This window comes from Erinaceus europaeus, chromosome 10, assembly GCF_950295315.1.
Source record: "Erinaceus europaeus chromosome 10, mEriEur2.1, whole genome shotgun sequence".
Lineage (NCBI taxonomy): Eukaryota > Metazoa > Chordata > Mammalia > Eulipotyphla > Erinaceidae > Erinaceus > Erinaceus europaeus.
Genome location: NC_080171.1, coordinates 106,862,547 through 106,879,335, shown reverse-complemented (window position 1 = coordinate 106,879,335; position 16,789 = coordinate 106,862,547). Strand labels below are relative to the sequence as shown.

The 16,789-nt window shown below is 42.7% G+C and overlaps 1 protein-coding gene across 7 annotated transcripts in view; it reads right to left on the bottom strand.

Moving 5' to 3' along the window:
- The window catches only part of DAPK1 (death associated protein kinase 1), a 205,484-nt gene that overhangs the window by 17,601 nt on the left and 171,094 nt on the right, over positions 1–16,789 (bottom strand). For all 7 annotated transcript variants that reach the window (XM_060200469.1, XM_060200466.1, XM_060200465.1 and 4 more), the window contains exons 18-20: positions 15,590–15,688; positions 11,987–12,064; positions 1,520–1,742 (exon numbers count right to left, since the gene is read on the bottom strand). In XM_060200469.1, coding sequence (XP_060056452.1) covers positions 1,520–1,742; positions 11,987–12,064; positions 15,590–15,688 — 400 coding nt within the window. The remainder of the gene's footprint in view (positions 1–1,519; positions 1,743–11,986; positions 12,065–15,589; positions 15,689–16,789) is intronic.

The following is a 16,789-nucleotide window of genomic DNA, read 5'->3' as shown; positions in this document are numbered from 1 at the left end:
TCTAAGGGCTGGGCAGTGGCGCATCTGGCTTAATCCACGTTATAACGTTCAAGGACCCAAGTCCCAGGCGCTGGTCCCCACCTGCAAGGGGGAAACTTCACAAGTGGTGAAGCAGTGCTGCAGGTATCTCTCTCTCTCTCTCTCTTTAATCTTTATGTATTTATTGGATAGAGACAGCCAGAAATTAAGAGAAAGGGGGAGACAGAGATAGAGAAAGACAAAGAGAGATACCTGCAGCACCACTTCACCTCTTGTGAGTTTTCCCTCTGCAGGTGGGGACCAGAGGCTTGAACCTGGGTCCTTGTGCAATATATCATGTGTGCTCAACTAGGTGTGCCACCCCACCACCCAGACCCTCTGCAGGCATCACTCTTTCTCTTTCTCTCTCTCCCTCTCAACCTTCCTCTCCCCTCTCAGTTTCTCTGTCTCTATACAACAAATAATAAATAAAATAGTAAAAATAAAAAAAAAATAGGGTGGGGTTAGATAGCATAATGGTTATGCAGACTCTCATGCCTCTATGTCTAGGATCCAAAAGCCCCAGGTTCAATTCCTCACACTGCCATAAGTCAGAGCTGAGCAGTGTTCTGGTGGTAATAGTAATAGTAATAGTAATAATAACTAGAAGTTAAAAAAATATATACAAATGAAACTTCTCCAGGTCAGGTAGTGGTACACTCGGTAGAGTGTGTGGATTTCCACGCACAATGACCAGTTTCTTTCTTTATTTATTTTTGTTTGCCTCCAGGGTTATTGCTGGGGCTCGGTACCTATACCACGAATCCACTGCCCCCGAAGGGTAGTTTTTCCCTTTTGTTGCCCTTGTTGTTTTATTGTTGTTATGGTTATTATTATTGCTGTTATTGATCTCATCATTGTTGGACAGGACAGAGAGAAATGGAGAGAGGAGGGGAAGACAGAGAGAGGGGGAGAGACAGATAGACACCTGCAGACCTGCTTCACCGCTTGTGAAGCGAAACCCCCTGCAGGTGGGGAGCCGGGGGCTGGAACGGGATCCTTACGCCAGTCCATGTGCTTTGTGCCATGTGTGCTTAACCTGCTGCACTACCGGCCGACTCCCAAAGGGAAAGTTTTCTTTTATCAGCTGCTCACTCATACCCTTCAGGAAAAAATATTTCCATTAGTCTTCCTCTGCTCAATTCTCCTCATCTGGATGAATCCAGAAGGAGATTCTTGATCAAATTAGATCCAGAATAGTTATCAAGTACATTGTATATAACAGCATCTTTCAGTCAATGTTTAGAGGGGCTTGTTCCATGCACATCAGTGAAAAGTTTTATTTACTTTATTGTTGTCACCAGCGTTATTTCTGGTCAAAAGGGAACATGAACATAAGGTCCATACTCGGGTTTGAACTTACCACCAGTGATAGTAGATCCAGACTGCTTCAACCCAAGCAACCAAAATGACATCACCACTCACCCGACACCCTGAGCAAAGAGAACACAAAAAACAAATAACCCACTACAGAGACAGAGGTGGGCTGGAAGCTGCCTACCTGCAGGCTTGGAAGCCAGGGGTGAAGGTGGGAACCTCGTAGAATTGGTGGAGGACAGCCTGGGCCGCCGTCTTCTGAAGAAGCTTCTCAGCAGCCCACACCTGAGAGATTCTACCAGGGTGGTTTTCCCAGACCCCGAGTGGCCAAACAACTTCAGTTTGATTTTTGGTTGCAGGTTCTGTGTGGGTCGCAGCTGCTGGATGAAAAGCCCTCGGTGTGTATCCTGAAAACAGATGAAAGAAAGCCAGTTAGTGCCTTATCTGAGAAAGAATAGGGAAAGGAAAGGCACCCTGTAATAGGTATAGGTGTGGCTTAGAAAGGAAGGGAAAGAGGGTCATCTAAGTTAATAAACCGGGCATCAGTTTACACATGGGGACAACCGTCTTTGCCCAAATGGCTCATGTGCTTCTCTGGTGTGTGGCTTTTCATGTTCCTGATTAAAAGTTTAAAATACGGGGGGGGGGGGGCAACTGGTCCTGGAAAAGGATGACAGAGGACCTAGTGGGGGTTGTATTATTATGTGGAAAACTGAGAAATGTTATTCATGTACAAAACATTAGTCCTCCAATAAAGAAAAAGGAAAAAGAAAAAAAGAAAAAAAAGGTTAAAATACTGGGGAGGGGACCTCTATGAAAAATAAGTAAAGTGGGGTAGGGCATTTAAAAATATAATAAAAAAATTGACTATTTTGAGATTTATAAATACAAAAAAGAAAGAAAAAGAAGTCATGGGACATATAATCAGTGGAGTACTATTCAACAGGGTTAAGGTTAGGCTTTGGGACTAAATGGATGGGACTTGCATTGATTATCATTAGTGAGGTAAGGAAGGAAGTGAAGGAAACTATGGGATAATTTCACTTATAAGTGGAATATAGATAAATGAAACACAAAGACTTAAATATATATACAACCCTATCTATGACCTTGGGAGAATTACGGTGGGTACTATAAGATGGGAGTAAGGGCAAAGAACTTTGGTGATGGGAATGGTGTGGAATTATACCTAAATCATATATATTTCAGTGGGCCTGTTAGAGAAAGAGAGAGGCCCAATTCAACTGTAAATGCTGGTTCTCATGGCTTAAAATCCAGGCCCACGTGACCACAGACAGCAAGCTCAGACCTACAGGGATGCAGAAGTTACAAAGGCTCCTGTGCAGAATATAGGCCCCAGATCAAATCAGTGGGATTTACAGTTAACAATATTTACATACTTTCCCCATATTTGGGAGCTGGGGGAATCAAAGTGGGATCCTTGTGCAGGACCTTTCACTTTGTACTATGTGTGCTTAACCCGGTGTGCCACCTGATCCCTGATCCAGCTTTCTAGTCCTTTGTCTAACTATGACACCATCTACCCAGACAATAACCTGGGTCCACCTGCATATTAGCTGATAGGCTCAGGCAAAAACTAGTAAAGTCATGGGTCGCTTGGAATATTCCTAAAATAGACTTACTAGCTTTTTCCAAAACAGACACCCCAAATCTTCATCTGCAATATTCCAGCCTTAAGCTCATGATTAGTCAACAATTTGTTCTGCTTTATATCTTAACTCTTTTTCAGCCAAGTTCCAGGTGCTACCATGATGCCAACCTGACTTCCCTTGACAGAGGACTCCACCAATGTGTCCTGGAGCCCCGCTTCCACAGAACTCTGCCCCACTAGGGAAAGAGACAGGCTGGGAGTATGGATTGACCTGCCAACACCCATCTTCAGCGGGGAAGCAATTACAGAAGCCAGACCTTCCACCTTCTGCAACCCACAATGATCCTGGGTCCATGCTCCCAGAGGAATAAAGAATAGGGAAGCTATCAGGGGAGAGAATTAGATACAGAATTCTGAGGGGGTAGGTATTGTGTGGAAATGTACTCCTCTTATAGTCTATAATCTTGTCAACATTTCCTTTTTTTTTTTTTAAAAAAATATTGATTTATGTATTCCCTTTTGTTGCCCTTGTTTTACTGCTGTAGTTATTATTGTTGTTGTTATTGATGTTGTCGTTGTTGGATAGGACAGAAAGAAATGGAGGAGGGGAAGACAGAGAGGGGGAGAGAAAGACAGATACCTGCAGACCTGCTTCACTGCTTGTGAAGCGATTATTCCCCTGCAGGTGGGGAGCTGGGGCTCGAACCAGGATCCTTACACTGGTCCTTGTGCTACGTGTGCTTAACCCGCCCGACTCCTTTTTATAAATAAAAATTTTTTAAAATCCAGGCCCACTTCCTTTCTGCTTGCTTTTAATGTGTGTGTGTGTGTGTGTGTGTGTGTGTGTGTGTATGTACACTCATGTGTGCCTGTTCACTAATACATTCTCTTAAAAAACTTTGAGGTACAGTTGATACACCACATTCTATTCATTCCAGGTGTGCAACATAGCTGAGGAGGATGCTCAGTAAAAGAAGCTGTCATAATGACCAGACTCACAGGTGTCCAGTGTAGAGGGACATGCGTGCCTCATGTCTCAATGTGATCCCAGCCCTAAACGGGCCGGTTTCCAGTTCTAAGTCTTTTCTGGCTGAATCACTATTTTGTTACCTTTCCACTAAGTACCCAGGTAACTTACAAAACAAACTCGTGACTTTCCTGAAGGGGCCAGTCTTCCTATCCCCTTATTCTGTTTCTGAAAGGTGAACTGCCTTCTTTAAGAGGAACAGCATTGTCCCTTTGTGGGCATTTTGGAAATCTGCAAACTTTTTTTTTTTTTTTTTTGGTAGTTTCTGATACTGAGGCTTCTGACAGTGACAGCTAGGTGTCCCCAAGCTTGTCAGAGAGGTAAGCATTCTCCTGGAGGGGTCGGGCGGTAGCACAGCAGGTTAAGCGCACATGGCACAAAGCGCAAGGACCAGTACAAAGACTGGTGAAAGGATCCCAGTTTAAGCTCCCAGTTCCCCACCTGCAGGGAGGTTGCTTCACAAGCAGTGAAGCAAGTCTGCAGGTGTCTATCTTTCTCTCCCCCTCCTCTCTCGATTTCTTTCTGTCCTATCCAACAACGACATCAGTAACAATAATAATGACCACCACAACAATAAAACAACCAAGGCAACAAAAGGGGAAAAAAATTAGCCTCTAGGAGCAGTGGATTTGTAGTGCAGGCACCAAGCCCCAGCAATAACCATGGAGGCAAAAAAAAAAAAAAAAAAAGAATTCTCCTGGGTCTGCCCCAACTTCTTACTGTCTGCTGACATTTATATAAGACAAAAAGTCTGAGTTTAAGAATTATTGGTGTTCATATTTATATATGATCTAGAGGATTCTTGGAAGGCAAGTTTTCACACATGTCAAGTTTTCCTAAAATGCAACTGTTCAATCACTTGGTTGGAAATGATAATTAAATTGGTAACTTGGAACAGACCTTCACTGCAGTACCAACTGGGGAATCATTCTGTGATATCATCTCCTGTGCAAATCTCTCTCCTCTTGCATTCACCACTGCCTCTACCCATCCCTCAGACCTTCTTCTGTTGGGCTCCTCTCTCTTGTTCTTTCAGAAGAGACACATTTTTTGAGCAGCCAATGGAAAGGAACTGCTACCCTCTTGCACACTTTTTCTCATTTCACCCTTCTTGAAGCTCCTGGACTTTTACCCAAGGCTGTAAGACTTTCTAGAAAGGTCTAGGGTGGTCTGTTGTGACTATCCAGAACAGTGACTGACAATAGTTAACGAAGGGGTGTGTCTGTAATAAGAACTTCTTTACAAAAATCAGGTTGTTTTTGGCTCCTAAGCCAGTGGTTGCCACCTTCTAGATTTCGGGGGTGGGGGTTGTTTTGCCTTTTTTTGTACACTATGGTCTCTCTGGTACTTAGAGCAGTTTGGGATATATATACCCTGCGGAAAACTTTAAGATGAGGATTAACTGGTAATTGTATTGTATTTAGACATTCCTTGAGTGAGTGAATGCTTGATTTCTCCCTTCCTGTTCGCTTTCCCATCAGCCATGGTGGCAGAACATCAGCAATCTGGGGAAGGTGGACAAGAGCCTGGAGAGACGACTGGCTGGTAGCAATTAGCAACAGAAAGGGTGGCACAGGAAGTCTGGATATGCAAATGCAGTTTACTGGTGGTATTTTAAATTCTGGGCAAACTCACAACTTTGTCTCATTTCACAAATACTTATGTAGACCTTTCAACATTCTCCCCGAGGCTTAGGAAAAACATTTATTTTTTTCACATAAGACTATAGAAAATTTGTTTAGAAGGACAGTCAAATACGATTAGAATGAGCCTATCCAACAACAGCAGCAGCAGCAGCAGCAACAACAATGGAAAAAGATGACCACCAGGAGCAATCCTGGAGGCGGAAAAAAAAAAAAGGAAGAAAAAAAATTAGCATGAGCCAATTTCCAACCCCCCTGAAACTGGTAGCAGGGGCTGGGTGGTGGCACACCCAGTTAAATGCAAGGACTCAGGTTTGAGCCCCAGCTCCCCACGTGCAGGGAGTTCACCTCACAAGCAGTGAAGCAAGTATACAGGTGTCTATCTTTTCTCCCTCTCTCTATATCCTAGTTCTCTCTCAATTTCTCTTTGTCCTAGCTTAAAAAAAAAAAAAAAGGCTGCCAGGAGTGGTAGATTTGTAGTGCCAGCACTGAGTCCCAGCAATAACCTTGGTGGTAATAAAACAAAATAAAATCAGATAAAAACAGATAGCAGTGATAACAAAAAACGTGTGCTGATGCAAAAGCGAAGTGCAATCCCCTCCAACGAGTCACTACAAGAATTCCTTCCCTTGATTAACCCAGAGAGAAAACCGCATTTGGTTAAGCAACAGCGCAGTTCCTGGCAGGGCTGGAGTTTTTTTAATGGTGAGGGGTGACACAGGGGAAAACAGATGGAGGAAGCTCCCCTTTTCAAGAAGCTGGTACTTAGAACCCAAAGTGTAGCTGTGGGATTTCAGAACCCCAAAGCAATAGTGTGGTAAACCCAATCACTGCAGGGCATGGGGTCCTGATAATGTCGTATTTTGCTGAGTGCTATGATATGAATGCTTTGAAGGCTTATTTCAAGTTCTCAATGAGATGGCGCAGAACATACACATGGAGGAGATGCATGGGATTCTAGCACACCACTCTCCCCACATCACAGTGAGCTGAACTGGGTCAGTCTTACAAGAACAGAAAATGCAGGCAGTGACCTAATGAGAAACACTGAGTAATAATCAAGGAGAAATGACTAGGAGGAAAACTGGCGATGAGATGCTCCTAAGTATCAGTTACTCTTGTGCCTTTCCTCCTCCCCTGTGTAAATCTCTCCCACAGATGATCCATGTTACACTCACACAGAAATCTACTTTCCTGATGTCCTCTACAGTGATGACCAGCTTCGGAGGCAACCTACTACAGGCCCTCGCCAATGCACTCTCTACAGATGCTACTATACACCTCAGTCATTTTCCAGAACCAATCCCAGTACCAGGTACCCCCAAATCCCAAGAAGTCATTTATCTTAGGACTTTGTTCAGTCAAATATGGGCTGTGGCTAGAAATACTTGGCAGACAACTCCTCCCTTCTTGGCTCGTCAAGAAGCTGAGATGCAATCTCTTTAACAATGACTAAGACAAACAAATGATCAGTTCTTAGTGAACACAAAATCTAGAAGACAGCTAGAGGGAACAATACCAACACACACACACACACACACACACACACACACACACACACACACACACACACACACGGTGTTGATCTATTCCATGGCACAGAGTAGGTGAATTCAACCTAAGGAAAGGACAGAACCCGGCTGACAAGCCCACTAAGTGAGCACTGAAGGCAAACATTTCTATTTCAGGGATGAATCTCAGCTCAACACTAATTAGCACACTATTTAACTGCACCGAGTCTGGGTTTCCTACAGGAACATTCCCATGTCAAGGATGCTGTGAAATTACACTGCCTGTAACACATTATTAAGGACTGCATAGTGGCTGTTACTTAAAATGACTCTCCAGGGTACCCTACCACAGTTCCTTTGCTGACACCCCAACATCTGCTCTACAAAGGAGAAGGCTACGTCATAGGAGAAGTCACCACTGGAGACCAGAAAACTTTCCTAGGATGCAAAACAGTGACTTATAGTTTGCCAGTGACAGCAACCATACAGTGGTTACTGCATGCAGATACCATTCTAACATCCAAATCAACCTGTCCTGTGAGGTAGCATTATACTCTCCCTAAGTGAGTATGAAAGACCAAGGCATAGAGCAATGATACAGTTTGCTAATTCACCCAGCTAGAAAGTAGAATAACTGGGAACCAAGTCATCTGATTTCTAAGTTTGTGACTTCAACCATTATCGTATATATTTTACCTCTCCAAAAAAAAAAAAAAAGAAGAAGATTGACAGAAATCTTTTGAGTGGATTCTGGGTGATAAAATCTATAATTAAAAGTATAAAAATGACTTTTCTTTGCCTTGACCTCTCTTTAAAGAAAACTTATAGCTCATCTGTAAAATACAAACTAATACTCTTTCCTCCCAACCTTCTTTTTAAAATCCAGGCACCAAGAAACAGAGGGCCAAAAAAAGTGGAAGAAAATAAAGAAAATCCCAAACTAGGGCTGGACAAGAATGCAATCAGTTTAGACACCAAAACTGGAATAGCCTCCCTTTTCCTGAAACTGGCAGTATCACCCGAGCAAACTTCTTTTATTTATTGCTCTCGAGAGAAATAATAAGAACGTAACACAGAAAAGATGACAGACTGAGAAGTCTCCCATCCAGCAATCCAGCAGAACCCCTACCTAGTACTGCAACTGAGTCCCACTCTAGCTATCATGTTGGGTGTGCGTTCAGTGTTTGTTCTGCGCATTTATTCACTATTCTAGACCTGTCACTGTAACTGACCGACATACAGATTTGTCCCCAAGTACTAAGGAGTTCTTTGGGTCAGAGTGCTGCACCTTCACATGGGAAACTGGTCTAACAGTTTTTTTTTTTTTTTTTTTAAAGAAAGTAAGCAACACTCCCAGCCAAAAAAAGAATATGGTAACTGGATTTTCTACAACTCGATAGTTGGGAGAAGAGTCATCCGTTATGTTGCTTTGCTCACAAACACTTGGGAAGAATAAGGCTGGTGCGCAGATTAAAAGGAAGGCACCAGGACTGGTATATAGGCTGAAGTTCTCTGTGGATTTTGGGAAACCTGAACACACCCGATTCAGAAATGCCTTAGGCCTAGTAAGGTATTAGTCCTAATGATTTTTTTTTTTTTAAGCAGTGGATCAAACAGAATCTTAATAAGTAACAGTCAAGTTAACCCTTTCCATGGATACTCATGAAATCGGTGCAAAGGGCAGACTGCATTTCAATTTCTTTTCATTATCAGTATCAGCATCAATGCTACACTTCTAATAGGTGGTTTAAATCTGTCCTTCTAACTCAATACTTTGATTATATGCATAAAACTACACTCAAATACAGGGCTCTCTACTATAAAGTTCAGCAAGAGTGAGAGGCTACAAACTGGTGGCCTCTGAACTAATTTGGCCTGGATTGCATTTTGTTTGACTGACAGGTCACTTCAGACGAGATCGGGCATGTTCAGGATGGTATGGCCGTAGACTGACAGGTCACTTCAAACGGAGAGAATTTAAAGATGAGGATACTGCTAAGACTGGCTGAAAGTAATCTAGGGCCTACCTCGTTTGGGGTTTTCCTTGTCTATTTAGTCCAAATTCTGGCTCACAATGAGACAGTTTATGGTAGCAAAGGAAGGAGAAACACAAAGCCCGCAAGTGATTTATGTATTTCCTGTAAGAATGTGTGAAAAAGGCAAAAGACATTTTTTTTTTTCCTAGAGTAGCCCCAGTAAGGGAGAGGTTAAATCCCTGCAGTCACTGTGGAAATCAGTCTGGCCAGCGCCCTTGTGGCTAGGTTCACAGATTCCAAAGGGTAAGGGTGTGAAGATGAATTATCACTGCAGGTCAGCTTCAGAACCAGGAAAGGAATTATTTACACAGTATGTCCTTTCCCCCACCCCACTCAACCAGGACCATGTGTCAACTGGAAACTGAAAAGTGAAAGTTAATTGTCAACTCCCTACCTAGGAACATTTCTGGTTAAATGATAGAACCTCTGTGAGAGATGTCTAAGAGCTTATTTTTGACAATAGATTTTTTAAAAGCACCTAAATTAGATAAATATTTTTATATTTCTTTTTTTAATATTTCTTTTATTTATTTATTCCCTTTTGTTGCCCTTGTTGTTTTACTGTTGTAGTTATTATTGTTGTTGTCGTTGTTGGATAGGACAGAGAGAAATGGAGAGAGGAGGGGAAGACAGAGAGGAGGAGAGAAAGATAGACACCTGCAGACCTGCTTCACCGCCTGTGAAGCGACTCCCCTGCAGGTGGGGAGCTGGGGTTCGAACCGGGATCCTTATGCCGGTCCTTGTGCTTTGCGCCACCTGCGCTTAACCCGCTGCGCTACAGCCCGACTCCCATATTTTTATATTTCAATGTATTTATTTTGGGGGGAAATTATAATGATATTATATTATAGGAAATGTGGAAAAATGCAACAATACTAAAAGAAGTAAATAATTATAGTTGCAAAATACCACTTACATTCTTTTTCCTTTCTTTTTTAAAAATGTATTTATTTATTTGACAGAGACAGAGAAACTGAGAAAGGGGGGGAGGTAGAGGGGGAGAGACAGAGAGACACCTGCAGCCCTGGTTCGCCACTTGTGAAGCTTTCCCCCTGCAGATGGAGACCAGTGGGCTTGAACCTGGGTCCTTGCACACTGTAGTGTGTGCGCTTAGCCAGGTGCGCCACCGCCTGGCCCCCCACTTATATTTTCCATGTTTGCATAATAGATGCCTGTTACTAAGACCTCTTCAAAACTATTCTAATAGCCAAAAAGCATTCTACTCTATTGCTGCATGATAATTTACTGAACATCACTGCTGGTCAACTGAGTTTTCTATTTTTACTACTATATTATTATAAAGGTTATTGTGGCCCAGGGAAATAGCATACCAGTTATGCAAGATTCTTGTTCCTGAGACAACAAGGTCTCACAGGTGCCTAACACTGCCATAAGACAGCAATTAGCAGTGCTCTGATCTCTCAGTCTGTGGATCTCTTTATTACAATAAGTAAATAGTGTATTGTACTGAATAGTTTTGTGCATGACATCTTCATTTTTGTTTTGTTTTTTACCAGAGCACTGCTCAGCTCTGGCTTATGGAGTTGTGGGGGATTGAAGCTAGAACCCTGGAGGCTCAGGCATGAGAGTCTCTTTGCATAACCATTATGCTATCTACCTCCGCTTGTGCGTAACACCTCCCATTCATCCCCTCTATTCTTTTACTCCTTTAGGATAAAGTGTAAAACATATTATTTGGAAGTCACTTGATACACAAGACTAGGATATAGGCTTGAAAGGCACGCACTTCCATTTACTTATTTTTTTGTCTTTTTTCCTTCCACATTAGAGCAGTGATGTTTGATTAGCCAGAGCATATGCAATATGCTCTATAGCTCCACCACTATGAACAAAACTAAGCATTAGCTTTTCCACTTATTCTCTATAGTGGTGCACTTACTACAGAGAGAAACCACCCACATATAGCAACCGTAAAAAGGTCAAGTGACTTCCAAGTCCTAATACAAATATCTGAATGGTAAGTCATGTATGTATGCAAACTGATAAGTACAACACGGACCAGGAACACTTTTTGTGTGTCCACACTCTCATTTGTACACTCTTATAGTTTAGGGAAAAGACATAAGTTTTCACAGAATTACTTTTAGGTTCCTGATTATTAAACAATTTGTCCTGCTTTATATCAATGCTTTTTCAGACACCAACTTTTATGGCTTTTTCATGCCAACCTGACTTCACTGGGCAGATGACCTCACCAGTCTACCCTAGAACCCCATCTCTCCAGAGCCCTGCCCCACTAGGGAAAGATAGAAACAGGCTGGGAGTGTGGCTCAAACTGCAATTGTAATTGATAAGCAGTTACAGAAGCCAGAACTCCCACCTTCTGCACCCCATAATAATCCTGGGCCCATGCTTCCAGAGGGATAAAAAATAGGAAAACTTTCAAGGAAGGGGATAGGATATGGAACGTTGGTGGTGGAAATTGTGTGTAATTGTACCCCTCTTATCCTATGGTCTTATCGATCATTATTAAACCAATAAAAAAAACAGGAAATAATTAAATAAGTTACTTTAGTAACAAGAAAAGAAAAACTATTCAAACAAATAATTTAGGAAACAAAATAAAAACACTGAACCAGCCAAGGGAAACAGTTTAGCTGACAGAGCACGAGAACTTGTATATCTGAGGTTCCTTGTTCAACCTCAGTGCTACATGTACACAAGTGGGGTGTTTTGAAGTCTGTCTGTCTGTGTGTCTCTCTCTGGGGTGAGACTCTATCTCACATGAAATAAAATTTAGAAGTCATAGAAAGAAAAAACACAGCAATCAGAATTTCAGACTGATAAAAAGAATTTCTCACCTTTCTGAGTCTGGCAAGTAGACCTGCTACATGTTCATGCTGTTCTGACTTAGCAAGATCTTCTGCTGTCTTTCCATCCTGTTGGGAGAAAATTCATTAGTTTTTCTCTTTGCAACAGAGAGTTCTGTTCCTCATCTGAAGCAGGAATAAGCGAAACAGTCATCAGAAGCACACAGAGTGGGGGTGGGGGGGAAACATGTCCTGGATGGTTTCCCTTCCAACAGAATACTACAATTGATTATTCAGTAAAAGAAGCAGGGTGGGGCACTGCCTTAGTGTCTTGGGGTCCACTGGTATGATGTTTCAAGGCCCACAGGCACCTCATTAGTGAGTGGGTTACTCAGTGTTCTGAATTTCTTTCCAATTAGGAAGACAATAAAGATGTCATTAGATGCCAAATTCTAGTTAGTGCAAGCTAGTGTCATAAATCCTTTCATGGGCAAATCTCCACAGTCATTTCAAGCTAACTACTAGTAATTACTGTGCGTTTCAAAGAAAGGGCTTAGCTGTTACAGACCATTTTGATCCAAAAGAAAAAAAAAAAGAAATATTTCCAGGGAACACAGAAAGAGGAAATAAGGCTCTTTAGCACTTCAGGGTTGCTTTTATGTAAAAGTTTTTCTCCCTTTCTTCAGGGCTATAATTTTTTTTAATATTTATTTTATTTATTTATTCCCTTTTGTTGCCCTTGTTGTTTTATTGTTGTAGTTATTATTGTTGTTGTCGTTGTTGGATAGGACAGAGAGAAATGGAGAGAAGAGGGGAAGACAGAGAGGAGGAGAGAAAGATAGACACCTGCAGACCTGCTTCACCGCCTGTGAAGCGACTCCCCTGCAGGTGGGGAGCCGGGGTTCGAACCGGGATCCTTATGCCGGTCCTTGTGCTTTATGCCACCTGCGCTTAACCCGCTGCGCTACAGCCCGACTCCCAGGGCTATAGTTTTATACCTGATGAATTCATATCTGTCTCTATGCCATGGAAATGCCGATAAAGACTAACATTTATTGACTGCATCCTAACTACCAGGGCCTGAGTCAGTTTTGAGTGCTTAGCATGTACTCACCATTAGCTTATACCTGGGAAGACAGGAACCATGGAGGTTCACATGCCAAAAGGAAGAAATGAACAAACACATACACATTCCCATGGACATTTACAGACGTTCAAACCTGTTTAACGGCACATCTTTCAACTTTTCAACTCAAGTCACAATGTGAACCATCCAGGGCTTCCCATAAAATGCACCTTTACAACAACCTCAAGCGCTATTCGTATTCTGGATGAGATAACTCATGTCTGCCCTGTGTGCTGCTGCAGGGTGTTTAGTAGCATTCACTGACCTACCACTAGATGTCAGTAGTGCTTCCCTTTCCCCAACTTTGTCAACCCGGTGTCTCTAAGCATGGCAGATGTTCCCTGGGAGCAAAATCTCCTCTGTAGGGAACCACTGCTTTTGGCTGCCTTGGAAGCATGGAGGACTATCCAGAGGAGGTATGCTTTACAGCTCACTCCCTCTGGCCCCATAAAAATCCAAAAATGTCTCCAAGGAGAAGGAGAAGGCTTTCCTTTTGACGTAATTAAGTATTACGTCAGATGCCACATCTCCAACAAAGGACTCATGTCAAACTGCCTATTCCCTTTATTGACATGGTAAGAAAAGATCCTAATTTGGCAGTTCCTCTAAATCCACTGCACACTAGAATCACTGAGGCTCATTAAAAATTTCTACTGCTTGGATTCTGCTTCCATCAGTCTAGGGGGCAACTCTGATATCAGTTATCTCAGAAAGATCTCCCTCCCACTGCACTCCTTTGATTGAACAATCAAGTCTGGGAACCATGGGGATCAGTCACATCCTGAAGGCGATGAAATCCCCAAAAGCTATAAAATTGGAGTGCATAGCAATTGAGTTTTCTAGATTGGTAACTGTGGAGGTGATACAGAAATGCCAGTGGAGGCAGGAGGACGGAGTGATGGGAGCACAATAAAATCCTAGGTAGGATGTGGCCACTGGCTCCCATATTTTGTTGAACAGCAGTGCAGGAGGGCAAGCAGAGGCAGGAGAAGCAGGAACATGCAGTCTCATCCAAATCAGGACAGAGTGTCAACAGAATGTCAAGTCCCAGAGAGACTGAAAGAGCTGCTGGCACTTAGGTAGAAAAGGAAATCAGAGTGGAGATTATCCCTAGGGCTGGGGAAATAGAGTTAAAAAAAAAAAAATCATGCCTGAGGCTCTGATATCATAGGTTCAGTCCCCAGAGCTGAGGAGTTCTCTGGTCTCTCTGTATCTTTCTCTCTTGATTTCATTAAAAAGTATATATATGTAGAGAGAGGGAAGAAAGGAGGCAGGGGGAGGGAGAGAGGGGACAGAGAGTGGGAGGGAGAGGGAAAGGAAGAGAGAGAGAGGGAGAGAGGGAGAGAGAGAGAGAGAGATTATCCCAGGGTAAGAGAGAGATTGAGATTATCCCACGGTAAGGGAGACAGCAACTGCGAAAAGCCATGAAGGCTTCTGAAACAAAGTTCTATTTCTTGACCTGCCATGGTTTACAAAAGTGTCTCATAATAATATTTCACCCAGCAAGAGGGTGGGCATGTAGTGGTGAACCTGGTTGCACTGTGCAAGCGCCAGGAGTCCCCAGAAAAACTTCACACGCTGTGAAGCAGTGCTGCAGGTGTCTCTCTTTTTATCATCCTCTCAATTTCTCTGTCCTATCAAATAGAAAAAGGGAGAGGGGAGGAAAAAAGGTCCCCAGGTAACAGTGAATTTGCAATTCAGAGTCCCAGGGATAAATCTGGTGGCAATTACAACATGAATAAAATAATTAAGCAATCTTTACTATCATCCATATCTTTTGTTTCATAATGTCAACAAGTGTGATGTAAACTATTATTGCCCCACCCAATAAAATGACTTGTAAGAAATTATTATTATTATTAAGTAGAACAAAAAACTAAACTTTTTTTTCTCTTTTGCAGCACTGAGGCCTCACACATGTGTGCTCTTACCACTTGTGAGGTGACTTTTTTTTTTCAGATGCAGAAAGATGAGGACAGAGGAAAAGACACCTTATCACCCAATGTCTGCCAGTACTGTGACACTCCCAAGTGATGCCACGGGTCAAACCCAAGCCTTGCCAATGGCAAAGCACACACTTCAGTACTCAAAGTTAAGACTTTCTAAACAGGAGAGAACAGCTCTCAGCAACTGTTCCCCACACTCCAGGGTCCCTTCCACATCCCTCCCCAAAAGCCCCGAGTCCCCCCCCCCCCCAGAGGAGGGTGAGTGTTTCGAAAAAGGGAAGCATACACATCTAATAAATGCAAAGGCACTGTTGTGTAACATGGAAAACAAAAAAGGCCAGTGGGAAACAGTAGGCATTCCTGGCACCGCAAGCCCAGAGGCGTGAGAAGAGGATGAAACATTAACTAGATATTACCCTGGGTTTGTGTGGGCTAATGTTTATGTAACTGCAGTGGAGGAGTTGAAGCCTAATAGCAGCTTGTCTGCTTTAAAATGCAGTTGCCAAGCAATACCTTCCTCTGTGCCCTTGAGGCCTACAAAGTTTTCAGTCGTTTCTCCTGCTAGAAAGCAGTGCTACTCACCAAGGTCAAAGCCTCCACGTTGGCGCCTGTCAGACAGAGGTAGCGGACCACATCCAAGATCCCATTGTTGGCTGCAAGGTGCAGGGGTGTGCGTCCATACTAGAAGAGACAAACATACCCAAGAGACCTCTCACAATTGTTGCTGAAGGTGACATTCAAGGACTTCACTCCAGAGGGCCATCATTGTGTACTGGATCTGGGATCCATTAGCAGTAGGAGGTGTGGTCTTTCTCTAGAAGCTTTGCTGTCTAAGGAAAGAAAGTGAGCCAAACAGAACATTCTCAAGTACTTTTTCAGTTAAAAGAGTGACTTCAAAGGCTGAAAGAGTGGGAAGCTTATCATAAGATAACTAAATAAAGTTTCCTGCTGTGAAAGCAGAAAGGAGGTATGAGTCAGGCCTGAGGGCCTCCAGTTTCCAGTAAGATCTGCACCACAGTTCACATTTAGAAGCAGCAAGGGGAAAGGGACAGAAGCTTAGCCATTGAGGACACAGTAATAAAGGGCCAAATCCAAGGCCATGCCCACTACTTTATGCCAGTGTTTCCCAAGTTGTGAACCAAAGCAACTTAAGGTAGCGTAGTGAAGCCACGGGTATGTTTTATATATTCATCAACCAGCAAAAGGTGAACCACTATCTCCAGGAAATTGAGAAGCTTAACACTAGACTGACTTTTGTTTTGATGACAGCACAGCAAAGGGTTGGCAACTGTTATAATAAGAAACCAGTAAGTATCTTGAAAAACGTCCATGTACTTTCTAGACCAATACAGCAGAATATAAGGGTGGAGTGTCTAGTCTGAATCCAAGGTTTAAGAAGTGGTGAGAAGCCAATAGGCGCACCTCATATCCCACTAGTGTGACTATGGTTCTTTAAGAATTAAAGAGCAACAAGGAACGGCTTAAGGATCCCAGTTCGAGCCCCCAGCTCCCCACCTACAGGGGAGTCGCTTCACAAGCAGTGAAGCAGGTCTGCAGGTATCTATCTTTCTCTCCCCCTCTCTGTCTTCCCCTTCTCTCTCCATTTCTCTCTGTCCTATCCAACAATGGCATCAATAACAGCAATAACAACAACAACAATAAAAAAACAATGGCAACAAAAGGAAATAAATAGATATTAAAAAGAATTAAAGAGAAACATTTGTTTCCTTACATGGGTTATTTTCCCTAATAGCTATAAATTTTTTTTGGACATACTGAGTT